Here is a 22,196-nt window from a genome sequence, read left to right on the forward strand (position 1 = left end):
AGAAAGTAACAAAAGACAGCACTATATACTGTGTTGTGTTACTTTGTATTTACTAAACCACACAAAGCCAGGCAAAGGGGCATTTCAAGGCTTAGAAAAATACCAAAAATGCTTTTACATCACGGGTGAACCACAAGCAGGATACAACCCCAAATCAAAATCATAGTAAATCTGATTCGATGTCTTTTCCTACGTAGATGTTCAACAATTGTTGTCTAACATGAGAAATGCCAGCCTATCTGTAGACACCTGCCCTTTCACAGGGCAAGTAACCTGCAAGATGATTTTCATTTGCTCCAAAATGTGCAAATTCCTGCGCTCTAACCATGCCATGGGCTATTAGTGTGACATAAAATTGAAGCTGATTCACAAAATGATTTATGAGTAAAGGAAATAATGTATGGGTACAGCTGTAGAAAGGAGTACTTTCTTATGTTCACATAAATACCTTTGTGAATCAGTCCCAAAACATCCAACTCTCTATCAGTAAAAGTGCAGCAGGCACAGTCCTTTCTGTTTGTAGTAGTTCTATGTAACCTATTGTAGTAGTTTTGGATCGATTCACAAAGACATGTCAGAGTGCATAAAAGAGTACCTTTAGATGTTTTGTATATACTCTAACTACCTTTGTTAGTCGGTACTAATGTTTACTTTAGTCCCCACTAGGTCTGGGAAGCTATGCTGGGGACCACATACACGAGTTGTGCATTGCCTGTTTCACAAATTGTTAATTCCAAAATAAAACATTTACAGATATGTTCGCTTCAACTAGTATATACCTTTAAGACAGAGTAAGGAGGTCAAAGTAATGCAATCTACTCCTGAATGATTTCGGTACACTATAGCATCAGAGAGTGATCTAGACTATTACAAAAACATTTGTATGGAAACTTAGGCCCTCATTATGATCCTGGTGGTCTGGGCATGACGGCCCAGAACGCCATATAATGGACCACCCTAAACCCCACAGCGGAATACACCACCGCCACCACCAGTGGAAAATGCTGGCGGGGCGGTGTACTCCAATCCGACAGAGCAGACGCTGCAAGCAGCCTCGCCCTCTGGATAATGATGCCCATTCCGCCAGCCAGGGAAAGGCTGGCTGAATGGGTATCTTGAGGTGATTTGGGGGCCCCTGGGGCCCCTGTACTGCCCAGGCACTCGACATGGGCAGTGCAGGGGCACCTGTGCAGTGCCCCATCGCGCAGGTCACTGCCCGATTTACGCGCAGTGATCTGTGCGACGGGTGCAGTTGCACCCGCCGCACAGAGCCGGCAATGTCCCGGCCCAGCAAAATGTTTATTATGTGGCCGGCGGGATCCCATGGGGGCTGGCGGTCAATGAAATGACCGCCGGCCTGAGCACGGCTGTTAACACCGCTGTGTTCATAATGAGGGCCTTAATCTGCCTGGCTTAAGTTTCTCAAATGTACTGTCCTTCTAAATCATCTTTCATCTTTCAGGTCTAGTCAGTGTGACAGAGCTGGGAGCACAGGCTGTCCTGTACCAGGTCGTGGTCTTCCTTTACATGGTAAGATAACTCCTTTTACACATTAACAGTAAACATTACCATGGGAGGCAGCTTCACCAATTGATTGGCTGGGTCCTACCCCTAATCAGATGTGCAGCTACATAGAGGCAGGATTCCATGTGCAACCTAGGTAATTTATTGACCTATGAGTTTCCAAAGGATTTTGTAAAAGACCAGGGAATTTCAGTGAGTAGGAGCACGCTTCTTGCATGACAGCACCAGCCCTCCCAAGTGCATTGTTGTATATTCATTTTACTGTAATGTTTATGCTCAAAGTTAACAGCGTTCAGAATCCAATTCCACCACAACTCGTTCTGGACATCCGTGGACACGATGTCATGGTATTTGTCATTTATCTGAAGAGAGCGCAGGGAATGCACTACCCATACCTTCAGACAAGTTGTAATTAATTATCTCACTGGTGACATGGCATATTACACACCATTTGCATAATATTATAACTATGGATAGAGTATGATCTATTTGTTTATGTACATGTTATAGTTTAAAGATGTGCTATGAGTCCCCCAATATATTTCTGAAGTCTTCACAGTTAAGATATCTTTATAATGTAATCATTTTTAATGTTGAGTTCTCAAAAACAAGTGAACTGGTTTACCTCAATCCAAGCAAAGGTATTTTTCTGATAGTTCTGATAGTTCTTGTTTCATGCGAGGCTTTGTGCAATTCTGCACAGTGGGGCAGATATAAGGAAAGTGGCGCTGCACTTAGTGCAGCGCCACTTTTCTTACGTTCCTTAGCGGCCCCTACCGTGACCATGGTGCGCCATATCTAAGTTACGGCGCACCATGGTGAAGGGTAGGGGGCAGTAGCATCAACATTTTTGACGCTATTGATGAACTGTTCCGATTAGCGCCAACATTTTGGTGCTAACTCTGAACAGTACATAGGGGCTCATTGTAAACAATGGTGTGCCCCCCTTTAACACCTGCTCTGAGCAGGCGTTAAAAGTGCTGAAAGACATTACGCATATAAATCTCTTAGATTTCTTTGTAACATTTTTTCGGCTTCCTTAACAGGGCAAAGCCCCCTTTGCATACATTATGCATGGCACATGCATAATGTAACCCAAAGGGTTACAAAGTGGTGCATGCATGCATTGCACCACTTTGTAAATTTGGCATGGGGAAATCAGGGTCAGTGTTTCTTCTGGAGCAAAATTCAAACATCCCTATGGGAGTTAATATTTTCTCACCAGGTGAAATTCAATATTAGAAATTCAGGAATTTACTTGGTGTGGGAAATACCATCTATTACAAGTTTCCTCTTGTGAATGTGGAATTCCATGAACATGTTAGTGCTTTTCACACCAATGTCCTCTTAACACTTTCTCCAACCTAATTTTCCCCCAATACATTTTGGCAATTTTGACCTGTCGAAATTACTTCGAGAAAAATTGCTATTGCCAAAAATCATGCATTTCTGATGCTTGCAGGTGTTTGCACAGGTATCGAAAACTATCAGGTCTCGCACTATCAGGCTCCTTACACAAATGTAGAATAAAGTTTTTCAGATAGCAACCTTTGTGAATTGAGCCCGTGGTTGGCAACAATTCAAGTAGGTTAAGACTTGCTGCTCACATCTGATGTGATATTCAGGTCATAAGCTCGGTTTCCTGTTTAGACAGCTCAGCCTCCCATCATTCTGAGGTTTATAAATGCAATACGAATAAATTGGGTACCACAATATTTATTCCACAAGATGTAAGGGTGAAAGTACCAAAAAAAAAAACATTTTATTATTCATTTTAATATCATTCATGTAATAGGTACACAGGTGTCTCTTGTCCTTTATACAACTTATAAAAGAAAAGACAAATTAGAGACACCAGAGAACAATTGTAAAGTGACGTTTGTAATTGTAATACAGTACCTTATCAAGCAATTCCCATTTAAGGTGTTAGTGATACTTGTGAAATGAAGGAACACATTTACAAGCCCCTAGTGCCCCTGGAGCATCTCTTTTTGTGACAATCCGGTGGCGCTGTGCATTGCGGCATCTTTACAAGGCGGCGCTAAGCCACTTTTGTGGCTTAACACCACCTTGTAAATGTGGCCACTTCACACTCAGCACTTTGCATGGAAGGGGCGTGCAATGGGTTTTACTGTGGGCGTTCGACAGCAATCCCCATTGCATTTTGACACTGCCCCAGATTTATGAGATTTCCTAAACCTGAGGCAGTGCCAAAATCTAACAACACCCCAGGGGTGGCATTAGTATGGTGCAACAAAGAGAAATGCTTTTAAATCCTCCTTGTGTTTTGCAGAATACAGCACACATAGAAAGAGCAAATCGCCATTGATGTTTGTTTTTGTGCAGTAAGGTGTCCCTTCCTGCACAAAAACAATCTCCCTACAACACAGCCATCCTTGCACCATGGTGCAAGGGTGGCTGTGTTGGCGCTCGGCAGCAAATTTAGCACTGGCACATGGGAAACAAAGGGATACGCTATGGGTTTTTTAAAATACAGCACATCCCTGCCTTTTAGAAGTGACGCAGTGTAGCGCTTCCAATTTTAGCACAGCAGCCACGTTGTGCCACTTCTAGTAAATATGCCGATAGTGCGTAAGGTCTTGTTTCGATCCCTGCAACTGAAATACTACCACCCAAAATTGTACCTATTTTTTTTATTCGATTAACTATTGGCTATTTTTGAAAAATGCTCGACCCAGTGGGTTTTTAAGATCGAAATGTGTAATTTTTATTGGCCTTTTCTTTCAAATTAAATGTACCATCCAGTGTAGTATTAATTTGCCTATTGCTATTTAGGCAACAAAGGGTTTTCTAGAATGTTGCTTTCTTGATGGTGTCGGCTGGGGTTTTGACCTCTGGTGTGACCTAATGGTCTGTTTAAATTGAACGAGATAGATTTTTTTATTTGGCAGTTCTTTTAATGGAAATTAAAAATATAAAAGTTAATTTCAGAAAATAGGAATGGTACATACAGTAGAAGAGCCGGAAGTATATTCACTGAACTGCGTTTGAACACAGTTCTGTACTTCAAGACCAATGTGCGTTGTTTTGCAGATACCCTACGGTATGGGCACTGCTGTCGGCGTCCGGGTGGGCAATGAACTGGGAGCTGGAAATGCACAGGAGGCAAAGAGCTCCTCGACAGTTGCTTTGCTAAGCACAGGTAGGTTTACTCTTTTCACATCTGAACCCACTTCTGCATAGCTACTAACTGATCACTGAAATGTACTCAGCTGCTATGACCAGTGCTCATTCAATAGAGCAAGTGTGCATGAATTCTCCAAATGTACACTAGATGGAAAGAATGTACATCTGTCTTAAGCTCATTTCAATATGTTTGGTATAGTTAACTAAAGATGCCTTGCTCCATCTTATGTATCTACTTTGTATGTAATTGTCTTCTAATGGTGTGCAAATGTTCATTACAATGCCGAGTAAAAAACACAATTTGAACCAAAGTGCACAAATGTTTGCCGATTCGCACTTGGTATGAAAACAACACGAATTAACGCTCATATGTAAACATTCCACCAATAAACCTGCACAAGTAAATCTAAATGAACTGAAATGGGGTCCAAACGTAAGTTATTTCTGACTAAGTATTATTTTTGGAGTTGGTGAAATTGGACATGCGAGTAAATCTACTCATTGGTGCAAGGAGTGGGCCCTTTAGAGGCGCGAACAATGAACTATGGGTAAAAATCCAAAGACCTGCGAAATTGTCATTAGTCACAAACATTTGCAAGTAACATTCCCATGCTGAATATAGTTTGCAATTTACTCCTGACCCAGGGCAGATGTAAATCTGTATCAAAGGTAAGGACAGGGAGAAAACTTACTAATAATTGGTGAGAACAGGTGGTAGAAGTATCTCCAAAAATGTTTTGCTGTGGTGAAAAAAGAAAAACATGGTTACATATATGCACGTGAAAATATGTTTGTATCTGTGTAGCTTGAAACTGACAAAGAGTTCAAGAACTACTCTAGATTACCAACACAACAACAAGTTGTTTACATATACTGCTAATGATCTCATAAATTATGGAGCTTATTTATGGGGAATTGGCGTTTTTTTTATTCCATCTTGGAGGAAGATAGCATTGAATTTCTCTTGGGTGCTGCTTTTATTAAACAACTAAAGAAAGTGCTTCCAGCAGTTTCCCATCCTTTGTTATCTTTTAAATTGTTTGCTAAATGGCCCATGCCGTCTGTTTTCTGCCCTATTTTATTATTATCTACTGCTGCTAAAGTCGTGGCGAAAGCCGTTACTAAATAACCATGCAGCTTCTTTGAAATAAAGCACTCGCTTCAAGAAGCCCAAACAGAATTCAGACCTATGCATGGTCCAACTGTTTTTGGTAGCATTGCCTGATGGCCTCCTGGGGTTATGTACTTGAGGGTAGATTTATCATTGTTTTGCAACACCCTTGCGCCACACAATGCGACATAGGGCCATGCAAAACCTAGAATCAGGTTTGCCAAGCAACCCAAGGCTAGGCAGGGGCTTTCCTGGAGTTAATCAAAGAGCCAGGTCTTCAGCTTCTTGCAGAATTTGAGGAGTGACAGAGAGTGATATGATGGGGGTGGTTGTTCCTGATCGTGGGACATTCCTATTAGATTGATAAAACTGCTCAAACTCTACTGCCCTCCAGTATGTAAACAAATGACTTTAAAAGTGCCCATAAGAATTCTCTGCTTGGGGTTATCAACTGTAACTTTCTATTGTTACAGTCAGTGTCATAAGTGAGTCAGACTATATTGGTACATTCTCTCAACCTTTGTTTCAAAATACAAAAGTGAGTTGCTAAACTTTTGAACTGACTTTAACATTTCTTAAAATGTGCCAACAACTGCTATTCTTCCACACCAGGCTTAAAACTGCCCTTTTCTGACGACTAATTTTCTATATGCATCACTGAAGCTGCAATAGTCATCTTTGGTCATTTAGGAAGCCTCAAGAGTAGCAATGAACCTTGAGATGTATGTTTTCTTATTTCAAATGTTTTCTGTGTTTCACTCTCCCCTTCCTCTCCTATTACCCCTCCTTTCTCATTGTACCTCTCCTCTTGCCCATTCACTTTGTTCTCTTTCTTCTTTTGTTTCCTTCCCGTTACACATACTTCTTGGCTATTATGTGCTTTGCCTTAATTTGCACTCCCCAGAAACCTTGTCGTTGGAAAAATACGTTTTCCCCAGTATTTAGTCCATCAGAGAGGCTGGAATCAATTCAGTTTCTTGGATTTATTATAGCACAGTGCGGACAAAAGATGATGCTGCAAGATATTCAACAAATAAATAAAAAGGTTTAATATGCGCACAGGTGTACTTTGTGTTGTCGGAAGCACTCTAGACTCCTAACTGTAGGCCCTGCGCAGTTGTACATCAAAAAATATACTGTTGACTAACGCCATTCCTTAGCACCATGCAAGTGCCACATTTAAAAAATGATGCATCATGGCGTTAAGGAAAGGTTAGCGTCAAAATAAATGATGCTAACAATTACAACATGACGGAAAAAAAAGTGACGCTAATGCTGCAAAAGTGGCATTAGAACGTTTTACAGCTTTTTTTGATGCAAATCATGTTAGCGCTATATTTAGCAGCATTTCCATTAAAAAAAAGTGCAAGCAAGAAAAAAGAATAGGGAGACAAGATGAGAAAGCAGGCCAGGAGAGACCCCAGAGAGATCCCAATGAGCCCAATACGAGCCAGGAGGGACCAGCAAAGTCCCAGGAGAAGGAGTAAAGGAAGCAGATGTGTTGCTTTAGTGAGGAGGAGAATGACATATTAATAAGAGAGGTGACAGAGCACCAACACCAGCTCTTCATCACCTCCAAATTGCCAATAGGTAGGAGAGAGGCTATATGGCAGGCAATAGTAGAAAACGTCACCAGCATGGTAGAGGTGAAGAGGACTGTCACTGATTGTAAGTATGGCTGGCACGATTGCAAGTGCAGAACTAAAGAGAAACTGGCCAGGAACCAAAAAGGCAGCACTGCAGACTGGAGGTGGACGTCCCATACCCCAGGAGGACCTGGATGACCTGGAGGAGATGATGGCAGCCTTCATCCCAGAGGAGCTGGTCACTGGAATCGCAGGACAGGATATAGCAAAATACCAAGACCTACCACAAACGCACGGTGAGTTGCAGTGGGGGATTATCTGGAAATTTACAAATGGCACAAGGGGAGGCAAATAGGACACACTGAATGCATGCAAAAGAGTTGCAACGGGATGCATAGTACCTGAATCAAAAGGCCCTATCGCCACCGGAGCCTCACTTTTAGTGCCACTCTGTTGGCGCTATGCACTCTACCATATTCACAACATGACGTTAAGCCACTTTTTGCAGCTTGCAACCACCTTGTAAATATGGCCCCTTCACACACAGCACTTTGTCTGGAAGGTGCGTGCAATCAGTGTTGCTGTGGCCTTGCCACAACAACACCCATTTTATATATTGTTCTTTCCCCTGATTTAACACTTTATGTAAACCGGAGGCTGTGACTAAATCAAACACAACCCCAGGGGTCGTTTTTGGAATGGCTTAACAAGGAGAAATGCTTTCCTTCCTCCTCGTGTTATTGCTCTTCCTATGTGTGCTGCATGATGCAGCACACATAGAAAGATAAATGCCCCAAGAAAATTGTATTTTCTGAACAGCCATAAGTGGCATCAATGTAGCTCTACGGACCCAGTGTTACAAGTCCATAATGCAACATTTGCATCATACAAGTTGTTGCCAATGTGGATCCAAGCTGTCAATTCCGCTTGTGCCACATTAACAAAGTCACACAATGCATGCATTGATCCACTTTGTACATGCTTACACCACTATAATCCTGGGCCTTGATATGCTGTATGCAAGGATATATCCCTTACACAAGGAGCGAAGAACTAAAGGGGCTGACAATCTATAAAGGTTGCACTGGGCCATCTAATTACCTCACGTGTGAGGCCTGCTAAAAGCAGATGACAAAGTAACACAAGCATTGCAAGTAATGGACTTCCCTGTGCTTTGCTGCCCGAGGGCCATCATCCATGGTGCCAATGCAGTAAAGCAGCTAAATAGCGACAAAACTCATTAGACTACTGTGGGAATGTCCACCTTGGTGAACAGGAATGTAAATGACATGCGTCCATGGTGGCAGTGGCTGGGGCAAGGTGTCTGCAAGAAAAATGGTGGTGTGGAATCACTGCACCAAATGCCTTGAAAGGTTCCCCTATGTGTAATGCACAATGCAACACATAATAAATAACTACAACCTAAAGAATTACAAACTTGTCACACATCCACTTGTCACTCCCACACCACCCCGGGTTCTTGGACTGCACTAAACCTAATCCAGATGTGCTGATCTTTTTCAAAGGCATCAGAAGCTGGGTGAGTCACACATGTGTTGCATTGGAAGATCACAAATATACACATGGAATGTCTATTACATGCAGTGTCAGGTGTGAGAGGGGCACATGGAAAATATGCCAGGATAAGGAATTCAAGGTACTTCACCTTGGCATGTTAAGCATGACCTATCACTATCCACCACTCAAGTACAAGTAAGACATTTTAAATGTTTGAGCACAGCACTATGATGTCTGTGTCTGGATATACTGGCACATGTATACCCATTGAAGAAGACACACGCAATACAACATCTCTGCTTGCTCCTCTGTGCAGCATCAATTCAAATGTCCAGGGATGTGTGCTTCTCACAGAGTCAATGCATGCCTATACTAATCTTGGTAATTCCAAAAATATGAGAGACCTTACCAAAATTGCCACAGAGCCTCTTGTCTGTCATAATGCACATCTGCAAGAAGGAATACATCCTGCTAAATCTACTAAAATGAATGCTGTCTGCCACTTACAATGCTTGATGATGATTGCAACAAACATTGAAAGAAGTGTACAGCAGTGTTGGACCTGGCTTTTTGACAGGGTTATACCCACACTTTTTTCCTCCTTCCTCCTATTTTTTCTGACCTGTTGTTGTTGGCCTTTGACCTCTGGACACTTTACCCCTGCTAACCAGTGCTAAAGTGCATATGCTCTCTGTGTAAATTGTACTATTGATTGGTTTATCCATGATTGGCTATTTAATTTACTTATAAGTCCCTAGTAGAGTGCACTATATGTAAATAGGGCCTGTAGATTAAATGCTACTAGTGGGCCTGCAGCACTGGTTGTGCCACCCACTTCAGTAGCCCCTTAACCTTGTCTCAGGCCTGCCATTGCAAGGCCTGTGTGTGCAGTTTCACTGCCACTTCGGCTTGGCATTTAAAAGTACTTGCCAAGCCTAGAACTCCCCTTTTTCTACATATAGGTCACCCCTAATGTGTGCCCTAGGTAACCCCTAGAGCAGGGTGCTGTGTGGGTAAAAGGGAGGACATGTACCTGTGTAGTTATATGTCCTTGTAGTGTAAAACTCCTAAATGCGTTTTTACACTACTGTGAGGCCTGCTCCCTTCATAGGCTAACATTGGGGCTGCCCTCATACACTGTTGAAGTGGCAGCTGCTGATCTGAAAGGAGCAGGAAGGTCATATTTAGTATGGCCAGAATGGTAATACAAAATCCTGCTGACTGGTGAAGCCGGATTTAATATTACTATTCTAGAAATGCCACTTTTAGAAAGTGAGCATTCCTTTGCACTTAAATCTTTCTGTGCCCTTCAATCCACGTCTGGCTAGGTTTAGTTGACAGCTCCTTGTACATTCACTCAGACGCACCCCAAACACAGGGTACTCAGCCTCACTTGCATACATCTGCATTTTGAATGGGTCTTCCTGGGCTGGGAGGGTGGAGGGCCTGCCCTCGCACAAAGGACTGCCACACCCGCTACTAGGACCCTGGCAGACAGGATTGAACTGAAAGGGAACCTGGTGCATTTCTTAGACACTCTTTGATGTCACCCCCACTTCAAAGGCACAACTTAGTATAAAACAGGGCCTCTGCCCTACCTCATCAGACACTTGCTGGAGAAGAAACCTGAACCAGAACCTGCATCCTGCCAAGAAGGCTCACCTGACTGCTTTCTACAGAGGACTGCTGCCTTGCTGTTGCCCTGCTGCCTTGCTGAACTCTTGTCTGGCTGTAAAAGTGCTCTCCAAGGGCTTGGATAGAGCTTGCCTCCTGTTCCCTGAAGTATCAGGACCAAAAAGACTTCTCTTTTTCATTCGGACTCTTCGCTCGCAAAAAAAACGCCGCACACTGACGCTGATCGACGCGACGCCTTCGGGGCGACCGGAACTTCGACACGCGCCCTCGCAAGGACAACACCGCCCGAATCCCAGAGGGGAAATCGACGCGACGCCTGCCGTGAGAGCGAAACTTCGACGCACAGCCCCGCGGAACGACGCGCAGCCAGAAAACCAGCAGGAGAATCCACGCACAGACCCAGGACATCTGGTAATCCCCGCGATCCACAGAAAGAGACTGTCCGTGCGCTGGAAAATGACGCACGACTTCCCCGTGTGAAAAATAACAACGTAAGTCCATGTGTGCTGGGGAGAAATCGACGCACACACCATTTTTCCACATATCTCTTCTTCTGCGGCCCTTTGCGGAGATTTTCCACTCCAAACCAGGTACTTTGTGCTTCAAAGATACTTTGTTTGCTTTTTAAAGACTTAAAACACTTTGTATCACTTTCCAGTGATATCTCTACAATTTCACATTGCATCTTTATTCTTTTTTGACATACAATTATCCTGATAAATATTATATATTTTTATAAACAATGTGGGGTGTGTTTTTGTGGTGCTATATGGTGTTATTGTATGATTTATTGCACAAATACTTTACACATTGCCTTCTAAGTTAAGCCTGACTGCTCGTGCCAAGCTACCAGAGGGTGGGCACAGGCTAATTTTGGATTGTGTGTGACTTACCCTGACTAGAGTGAGGGTTCTTGCTTGGACAGAGGGTAACCCGACTGCCAAACAAAAACCCCATTTCTAACAAGCAGGATTACTACAATGTCTGTTCTCAGCATCACAACTACAATGCCACACTTGATATGGTGTCCCAACATGATGCAACTACACACCAACAAGCCTCAAAATGTTTCAGGTCCACCTCCCACCACAGGTGTGTTCACAGAGTGATGAAAGTGGGCGGCCTTTCCACATACATCCTCCTAGCAACTTAGGCCCAGATTCATGACAAAGTGGCGCAGCGCACTGCTGTACAAAAAATAGCAGTGCTGTGCTGTGCCACATTTGAAATGCAGGTATGCGCCTTATTTAAAGGAATATGGCTCACCCCTCCAGTTCCATCCTTAGCTGGCGATGAAATAAGCTGAGTGTGCCAACACATGCATCCTTGCACCATAGTGCAAGGGTGTCTTCTTTGAGGAGACTGATTGTTTGGTTGTTTATGTGCAGTAAGAGGAAGGGACACCTTCCTGTACAAGAGCAAACATCCATGGCATTGTGCCTCTTCTATGTATGCTTCAGGATGCTGCACACATGGAAAAAGCTAATGATAAGGATGAATAAAAGCATACCTCCTCATTTTGCCATGTTAAGACAATCTGGGTTGGCGTCAGTAATTGCTGCTGCCACAAATGTAGGATTTCTTGTAAATCTGGGTCAGTATGACAAATAATGGAGGTTGTGGTGGAAGGGCCACTGCAACACCCATTGCACACCCCTCTGATGCAGAGGGGGCCTGTGAGAAAGTAGCCTCTTTCTAGCCTTGTTACCCCCACTTTTGGCCTGTTTGTGAGTGTATGTCAGGGTGTTTTCACTGTCTCACTGGGATCCTGCTAGCCAGGGCCCAGTGCTCATAGTGAAAACCCTATGTTTTCAGTATGTTTGTTATGTGTCACTGGGACCCTGCTAGTCAGGACCCCAGTGCTCATAAGTTTGTGGCCTATATGTATGTGTTCCCTGTGTGGTGCCTAACTGTCTCACTGAGGCTCTGCTAACCAGAACCTCAGTGGTTATGCTCTCTCATTTATTTCAAATTGTCACTAACAGGCTAGTGACCAATTTTACCAATTTACATTGGCTTACTGGAACACCCTTATAATTCCCTAGTATATGGTACTGAGGTACCCAGGGTATTGGGGTTCCAGGAGATCCCTATGGGCTGCAGCATTTCTTTTGCCACCCATAGGGAGCTCTAACAATTCTTACACAGGCCTGCCACTGCAGCCTGAGTGAAATAACGTCCACGTTATTTCACAGCCATTTTACACTGCACTTAAGTAACTTATAAGTCACCTATATGTCTAACCTTTACCTGGTAAAGGTTAGGTGCAAAGTTACTTAGTGTGAGGGCACCCTGGCACTAGCCAAGGTGCCCCCACATTGTTCAGAGCCAATTCCCTGAACTTTGTGAGTGCGGGGACACCATTACACGCGTGCACTACATATAGGTCACTACCTATATGTAGCTTCACAATGGTAACTCCGAATATGGCCATGTAACATGTCTATGATCATGGAATTGCCCCCTCTATGCCATCCTGGCATAGTTGGCACAATCCCATGATCCCAGTGGTCTGTAGCACAGACCCTGGTACTGCCAAACTGCCCTTCCTGGGGTTTCACTGCAGCTGCTGCCAAACCCTCAGACAGGCATCTGCCCTCCTGGGGTCCAGCCAGGCCTGGCCCAGGATGGCAGAACAAAGAACTTCCTCTGAGAGAGGGTGTGACACCCTCTCCCTTTGGAAAATGGTGTGAAGGCAGGGGAGGAGTAGCCTCCCCCAGCCTCTGGAAATGCTTTGTTGGGCACAGAGGTGCCCAATTCTGCATAAGCCAGTCTACACCGGTTCAGGGGACCCCTTAGCCCTGCTCTGGCGCGAAACTGGACAAAGGAAAGGGGAGTGACCACTCCCCTGACCTGCACCTCCCCTGGGAGGTGTCCAGAGCTCCTCCAGTGTGCTCCAGACCTCTGCCATCTTGGAAACAGAGGTGCTGCTGGCACACTGGACTGCTCTGAGTGGCCAGTGCCACCAGGTGACGTCAGAGACTCCTTCTGATAGGCTCCTTCAGGTGTTAGTAGCCTATCCTCTCTCCTAGGTAGCCAAACCCTCTTTTCTGGCTATTTAGGGTCTCTGTCTCTGGGGAAACTTTAGATAACGAATGCAAGAGCTCAGCCGAGTTCCTCTGCATCTCTCTCTTCACCTTCTGATAAGGAATCGACTGCTGACCGCGCTGGAAGCCTGCAAAACTGCAACAAAGTAGCTAAGACGACTACTGCAACTCTGTAACGCTGATCCTGCCGCCTTCTCAACTGTTTTCCTGTTTGTGCATGCTGTGGGGGTAGTCTGCCTCCTCTCTGCACCAGAAGCTCCGAAGAAATCTCCCGTGGGTCGACAGAATCTTCCCCCTGCAACCGCAGGCACCAAAAAGCTGCATTACCGGTCCCTTGGGTCTCCTCTCCAGCGACTCTGTCCAAGTGACCCCCACAGTCCAGTGACTCTTCAGTCCAAGTTTGGTGGAGGTAAGTCCTTGCCTCACCTCGCTGGGCTGCATTGCTGGGAACCGCGACTTTTGCAGCTACTCTGGCCCCTGTGCACTTCCAGCGGAAATCCTTTGTGCACAGCCAAGCCTGGGTCCACGGCACTCTAACCTGCATTGCACGACTTTCTAAGTTGGTCTCCGGCGACGTGGGACTCCTTTGTGCGACTTCGGGTGAGCACCGTTTCACACATCCTCATAGTGCCTGTTTCTGGCACTTCTCCGGGTGCTACCTGCTGCTGAGAGGACTCCTTGTCTTGCTCGACGTCCCCTCTCTCTCCTGGTCCAATTTGCGACCTCCTGGTCCCTCCAGGGCCACAGCAGCGTCCAAAAACGCTAACCGCACGATTTGCAGCTAGCAAGGCTTGTTGGCGTTCTTTCGGCGGGAAAACACTTTTGCACGACTCTCCACGGTGAGAGGGATCCGTCCACCAAAGGGGAAGTCTCTAGCCCTTTTCGTTCCTGCAGAAACCTCAGCTTCTTCTGTCCAGTAGAAGCTTCTTTGCACCCGCAGCTGGCATTTCCTGGGCATCTGCCCATCTCCGACTTGCTTGTGACTTTTGGACTTGGTCCCCTTGTTCCACAGGTACCCTAGATTGGAAATCCACAGTTGTTGCATTGTTGGTTTGTGTCTTTCCTGCATTATTCCTCTAACACGACTTCTTTGTCCTTAGGGGAACTTCAGTGCACTTTGCACTCACTTTTCAGGGTCTTGGGGAGGGTTATTTTTCTAACTCTCACTATTTTCTAATAGTCCCAGCGACCCTCTACAAGGTCACATAGGTTTGGGGTCCATTCATGGTTCACATTCCACTTTTGGAGTATATGGTTTGTGTTGCCCCTATCCCTATGTTTCCCCATTGCATCCTATTGTAACTATACATTGTTTGCACTGTTTTCTAAGACTATACTGCATATTTTTGCTATTGTGTATATATTTCTTGTGTATATTTCCTATCCTCTCACTGAGGGTACACTCTAAGATACTTTGGCATATTGTCATAAAAATAAAGTATCTTTGTATTGTGTTTTCTTATGATATTGTGCAAGTGGCACTTGTTGTACTGTAGTAGCTTCACACGTCTCCTAGTTCAGCCTAAGCTGCTCTGCTAAGCTACCATTATCTATCAGCCTAAGCTGCTAGACACCCTATACACTAATAAGGGATAACTGGGCCTGGTGCAAGGTGCAAGTACCCCTTGGTACTCACTACAAGCCAGTCCAGCCTCCTACAGGGCCATTTTTACAAGGACGCGTAATGCCACAAAGAGTAGCAATACACCTCTGTGTAAAAATGGAGCACTGAAAAGCACCACCGGAGCATTGCTAAAAGTGAAGCTCCGGTGGTGATAGGGCCTTGTAAATCTGGCCCCTAGGGTCATGTACCTAGCATCCACAACCACACAACATAACAACGAGCCATCTCATGAGGATGTGTGCAAACAGGAAGGTCTACCTTCCACCAAAACAATACTCACTCCAGCAATAAAGCCATCTTTGCAGCTATACAACAAGGAAACCTGGGTGAGTGTTGCAGCCTAGAGGGAGTGCAGAGGTGCCTTAGTCTGAATAAGGACGATTTAGCGGCCATCATAGGCACCCAATCCCCACTATGTGGACTCCAGCATTGTCTGGCCGACACAGCTGCTGTCATGAGGCATAGGCTTGAACAATTGCCCTCAGAAACTGACAGCAGCATGATAGATAACAGGCTGGGGGCTATACAAAATGCCCTGGAGTCCATACAGTGGGAAGTGGCCTCCCTCAGAGGAAACATAGCTGCCTAGCACCGTGATGTAGCAGTGGTGTTGCCAAATAAGCTGTTGCTCCTTGCTGCAGAAATGCCTTATGTGTTCCACAAATGGCAGCTGCCGGGATCTTTGATTACACATCTCTATCCCCTGATGTGTGTATGGTCCCCTCAACTTCAACAACAGCACCACCCATGGCACAGGAGGCACCACACACATCAGAGGATGAAGATGTGGAAGGAACAAAAAACTAAGAGGGAGAAGGAGGTCGTCTAGCTGGGTCTGTCCTCCTTATGGCCGAAGTTACATTACAAAAAAGGCCCAGCCAAAAGGAAATCCCACAGGATGGACTAGGAAAAGGGATTTTCCTTTTAGAAAAACCCTCACCCACCAGGGTTACCATTTGATGGCATGCTTAATCTTTGGGTTTCTTTCTGTTCCACTATGGAACGGGCGTGCTGCAACCGACGAAATACCTGGGAGCACTGATGTAGTCACTTCAATGTGCATCAAATGAGGGATAGGAGTGGTGGGGTCTTGGATAAGTTAACAATACCTGCCTTCTAGTTGTTCCAATGATTAAATAGATCTCCTGGGGACGGTATGGTTAAAAAGGGGCTATGGACGTTGGGTATGCCATGTACCTTCCTTCTAGGTCTACATGTTCCGGAGTCTTACCCCTAAGCTCCTCTTCTGGACCAAGGTTGACACCCTGGTACCACTCCTTGTATAACTACCACTAGTGTAAACTTAAATAATACATGATAAGGTGCAATCAACCTAACTAATGTGGTGTCTTTCAATGATGCCTATCATGTATGATATCCACCACTGATACTCAATAGTATGCTGGCTGTTGTATCGTAGATCCTCCGAGAGGGGTGTGTGCTTGTAGTCACACTTTCCTCAAAGCGACACTTCTGTTCGGTATCTAAAGCACACCTCCCTGGGGTCACTATCTTGAGAAACAGAGAATTCTAAACTGTACTAACCCATACAGAGAGAACATAGTATTGTGGAAAAGATATATTGACGATATACTGGTTATCTGGAAAGGGGAAGCTGCACAGATGGTGAAATTCCTAGAATGGCTAAACAGACAGGATGAGTTCCTGAGATTTACCCACACAATCAGCAAGGAACAATTGGGCTTCTTTGATTTAAACATTATAGTCACCCATGGTGCTCTCAAGACAATCACTCACGAAGAGCCAACAGCCAAGAACTGTCTAATTCTATCTGATAGTGCCCACTCCTGCCACTTGAGAGAGAACCGCCCATTGGGACAATTCCTAAGATTGAGAATGAACTGCTCTGATTACAAGAAGCAAGCTCAAAATTTGGCATTGAAGCTGGAGGCAAGGAAATACCCCCCAGAATAATCAATCAAGCCATGAAATAAGCTCGCAATAACAACAGAGAAGCTGTGTTGGATACCCCTCCTCAAAAGGAAAAGAAAGAAAGACCAATATGCATTACAACATTCAATATGGCCTCCAATAAGTAAGCAAGATAGTCAACAAACACTGGCGTATCCTCAATAGCTGCTTATTGAATATCCTCAAACCCAAGTTCTCACATAAACAGGGAAAAAGTCTTAGAGACATGCTTGTGCACACCCATCTACACCATTTCCGTAAGAAAAAGGACTTAACCAACTACTTACCACCACCCACAGGACACTACCCATGTGGGGGTTGCAGTCTGTGCCATCTAACGAAAGTCAGCAAAAAGGTTACCTTCAACAACAATACAGAGACTTCACCAACTGCAACACTCAGCGAGCAGTATAAATGATCACTTCCATGTAACCTACACTATTACAGGATGACCACCCACAAGGTTAGGACTCGTATCTGTGAATATCATAGTAACCTGTGATGCGGCAGGCTACTACTAAAATGTCCACTCACTACATAGAGAAAGCACACACAACAGAGGACTACCAGTGGGTTATCCTGGAACATCAAAAAGCCAATAACTGTGAGTCCATACTGTTTGAAAGGGAACAACGGTGGGTCTATAAATTACACACACACCTGATAGGACTTAATGTGCACATCCCATGGAGCCAGCTGACGAAGCACTAACATTACAATGGCTATCACCATTTATACACCTCCATTAGGGATATGTACACCTTAGAGGCTTGGTAAGAATTTTCCCATTGTCTATTGATTTCTTTTGCCAAATGCACTTCTGTGGCACCTTTTACAAAGTGCCACAACGTGTAGCCATTCCCTCCCTTCTTTTCCCATTATAAGTAAGAAACGTAATTTCTGGAAAGCATAGAAACCTTTAAACCAAATATTATTTAAGAATAAGTAAAAAAAAAATCCTTTTCTGTAGTCACATGCACCATGAAAGTGCCCCAATAGACCTCCGTGCCACAACAGGCTCTCCCAGGGACACCTAACTTCCATTGCCCTCCCGTACCTCCGTTTTGTCCATGGGAAGCCGACATCTTGGAAGGTTAGCGCTCTAGTGCTGCAACATGTCATCATGTTGCAGCATGCTGAGACACAGACACCGGAGTTTATCAAACCCGGCTCCCACTTGTGCCAGCATGATTCAGACCCCGGGGAGGTGAGCATTAGGTACCAAGCGGGAGTGTCGCTTTGAAGAAGTAAGTGCCATTTTAATTTTTTTACATCGCGATACAGATTGTGACCAAAAAATAAGAAGAGTGGGTCCTAACACTTTGTCAAATCTTTAGAATGTAACTACAAGCACACACACCCCCCGGAGCATCTATGATACAATAGCCAGCATACTATTGAGTAGGTCACGCATGCACCTTGTGTGCTTTGTTGTGTGCTTAACGTGTTTTTATGTATAGTTTGTCTTGTAATGTGCATTATGAGGATACTTTGGCATTCATATTTTGATTATCACGTGTGCCCTTTTCATGACTGGGATATAGTTTGCAAATATGTAGCACCATACCCACAATCAATATGTATTAAGGGCTTTGATAGAGGGCTATGATAACTATATTTCTTTATATCTTCACAAGTATTAGTGGTGGACGTCATACACAATAGGTTTTATTTGAAGACACCACATTAGTTAGGTGGATTGCACCTTATCACATAACATGTATACTTTATGCTTACACTAGTGGTAGTTATACAAGGAGTGGTACCAGGGAGTCAACCTTGGTCCCGAAGAGTAGCCTAGGGGTAAGGCTCCAAAACATGTAGACCTGGAAGGAAGGTACATGGTATACCCAACTTCCATAGCCGATTTTTAACCATACCGTTTCCAGGAGATCTATTAAGCCATTGGATCCACTAGGAGGCAGCTATTTTTAACTTAGCCAAGACCCAACCACTCCTATCCCTCATTTAATTCACAATGAATTGACTACATCAGTGCTCCCACATGTTTTGTTGGTCACAGCACGCCCGTTCCATTGCGAAATGGGAAGAAACCCAATGATGAAGCATGCCACCAAGGGCTAACCTTGGTGGGAGAGGGTTTTTCTAAAAGGAAAATCCTTTTTCCTCGTCCATCCTCTGGGAGTTCCTTATAGCTGGACCTTTTTTGTAATGATATGGAAGGAACAACATTCACACATAAAACAACCGGTAGCTTAAGTCTGTGCCACATGGACAGTATCTCTTTAGCTCTATGCTTAAGATCATGCCAGTGTTGTGACAGCTGGCAATGTGCCCTCCTCACCCTACCACTGTTGACTTATCTTGTATGGATAGTCATTGTCTCAATTCGTAACTATTGTCAATTTGGACACCTCCTCACTAATGCACACTTTTCCTACACGTTTCATGACATGTCCTTCACCCTTGGACTCTGAATATGCATCAAATGGCTCAGGATCTCTCATGGGGTCAGTGAACTGGGCATTGTACTGCATTGGAAACAAAACTTTCACATGTAAATAAATCACCATAATCACTTGTAACACTTTTCTCAGTGTTCAATCAACTCATAGAACCAAATGAAATGTGTGGCTTACTGTCAGACACAAAGGCATACACTAGGACTCAAACATGATAAAGGTAACAGATATCCATGCAAGTTGACTTATGACATGAATGGTTCAGAACTCAAGCGTCTGGAACTTTCCCTGATTGTTGTACCAGTACAACAAATATGTGAGGAACAGAAGAGGCATATTTGAGAATGTGATGGGCAGCTGTCAATGTGCCAGTATCCATACTCCACATAAGGTGGAGTTTAATGTGCTAAACGTTTCAAGAATGATTGTAACAGACCTTGGCAATGACAAATGATGTTGCATCATTACCTGTCAAAGATTTTGTATCCATACACAATCTGAGTGTCTGTAACTGTAATGAAAACTGTCTTTAGTAGCTGATGTCATATCGCTACAAATCAGACAGCTACTTTGTAATGGGCGATACACATAGTCATACATTTAAATCATTAGTGAATGCATAGCCTAAGGCATTTCTCTAACTTGGCCAGTGCAAACATGAGAACACCCAGACAGTGAATCAGCATGGACACATAATTGTCTAAAACTTACAGGATTTATTGGTACTTAAAAACATAACCTATTAAAAACCTAAACTACTCATTAACCTATACTAACTTATCTTAGCGTAACCCTATATCTTTCTATCCTTCCTAATCTAAATTTAACTTATACACATAACACCACTCAATAAACATTCTTCCCCCACCCCCGTCCATGAGACAATAGACATGTAGGACAACATGAACTAAGCTACACATATACTAACTAATCCTATGTCATAAACAAATATGTTTTTTTGTATTTGTAGGAAAGTCATCCTTTTTGCCCTGGTCACCCCAAACATTTTGGACAGATACTGGTGGTTACTGACTCTTGGCTGTGCCCTGGGTACTGCTTACCAGTCCCAGGGCCAGTGCTCTGTGTAAAGTGGATATGCAAATTAGGCTAATTATAATTGCCAAAATTAACCTACCTATAAGTCCCTAGTATGTGGTAGGGCATGTAGGTTGAGGGACCCAAGCATAGACAGTGCATCCATACGTGCACTACTGAGGTGCCCAGTGTAATTTTAAAGGCAGGCCTGCATTGTTGGCTGCTTTTAAATTAAAGTTACATACAAATTCAGCTTTGGAATTAAAAGAGGTTTCAAAGTCTTGAACTACCTTATTTTTAGATATAAGTCACCCCTAAGGTGTACCCATGTGCCCGTTTGGCTGGGTGCCACGTAACTATAAACAGGGACCATTTAAACATAGTTTTATAAGCCCTGGTGAGGTAAAACAGCAACATTTGTTTTTCCCTCATTGTAGTGAATGGCCTTCATAGGCTAGAGTGGGGAGACTTTATTTTAATTTTAAAAGTCCCCTTAAGTAACAGGTATCAAATTAATTGTTATAATAAATCCCACAACTTCCAGTTGTTGAATTTAATATAACTTGTTCAAGTAAAGAGTTTTCAACTTTACCTGAAAAGTTGCCAACTTCAGCCCTGCAGTGTTTTGGCTGCTTTGCTCTGATTGACCAGCCTCTGGCAGCCTGGCCAGGCTGCATTGATGAGGTGTGAAGTGGCCTGGCTCAGCACAAAGAGATGTGCCTGGGGAAGGAGATCTTACCTCAGTAGAAGGGGACGCAGGAAGGGGGGAGGACTGCCAAACTGGTCTTCAAAGGCAGGGAAGGACATTTGAAGCAATCCAGCACCTCCGTCACATCCTGCAAATGCAGACAATTAGCTGCCCCCTTGATTAGATTAGGAGAGGGCAGGAGATGGGTGGGTTTAGGATTTTTAGCCACACCAGTGGGTGGGCTCAGCCAGATGTAACCCCCAAAAATCATTTTCAGCCATGATGGATTTTTGAGGAATGTTGCTCCCTGAAATTGTTTTTTGCCACACTTCCCAGGAAGTGGTCATCACAGGGGGAAGGATGCTGCAGCTGATTGGAGAACCAGGACCCCTCTGTTTTTCACCCAGGAGCAAGGATAAAACTGGCAGACCTGCACCCACACCTCAGATCCCTAACAGGAAGAACTACAGGGGAAGAAGGACTGCCCTGCTGGACCCCTAACCTGCACCTGGACACTGCACTTTGGAGGACTGCACCAGCTGCACTCTTGGGCTTCACCACAAGAAGGACTTTGCCTGGCTTCAACTGGTTCAAGAAGGGACTGCCTGTTTGCTACAGGTGAAAACTTGCTAATCAGATTCTCTTGCACCATCTCCTGAAGAAACCAACCAGCTGACCACTGTCCAGTGGCCAACAAGGAGTTTGCACCAGGTGCATTCTGGGTGTTGTAGTCCGCCCCCCCCTAAAGGAGCATCTCAGAGCTTCTGCAACCTTGGGGTGAGCTGTGGACCTCAAAAGAACCTCAAAGGAACATCTGGAAGAAGATTGGAAAAGTTTGGAGAAGTTTTGGAAAAAAGCTCCATAAAAGGACCGGCCCGCCATGGCAACTCTAGCCGGCTTGCCTCAACAGCGAAAAAGTGACTAAG

The 22,196-nt window shown here is 44.3% G+C and overlaps 1 protein-coding gene across 2 annotated transcripts in view; it reads left to right on the plus strand.

Moving 5' to 3' along the window:
- Positions 1–22,196, plus strand: part of LOC138285875 (multidrug and toxin extrusion protein 2-like) — a 724,302-nt gene that overhangs the window by 568,975 nt on the left and 133,131 nt on the right. For both annotated transcript variants that reach the window (XM_069226367.1, XM_069226366.1), the window contains exons 10-11: positions 1,463–1,530; positions 4,579–4,687. In XM_069226367.1, the coding sequence (XP_069082468.1) occupies positions 1,463–1,530; positions 4,579–4,687 (177 nt within the window). The remainder of the gene's footprint in view (positions 1–1,462; positions 1,531–4,578; positions 4,688–22,196) is intronic.

The sequence above is a fragment of the Pleurodeles waltl genome, chromosome 3_1 (genome assembly GCF_031143425.1).
Source record: "Pleurodeles waltl isolate 20211129_DDA chromosome 3_1, aPleWal1.hap1.20221129, whole genome shotgun sequence".
Lineage (NCBI taxonomy): Eukaryota > Metazoa > Chordata > Amphibia > Caudata > Salamandridae > Pleurodeles > Pleurodeles waltl.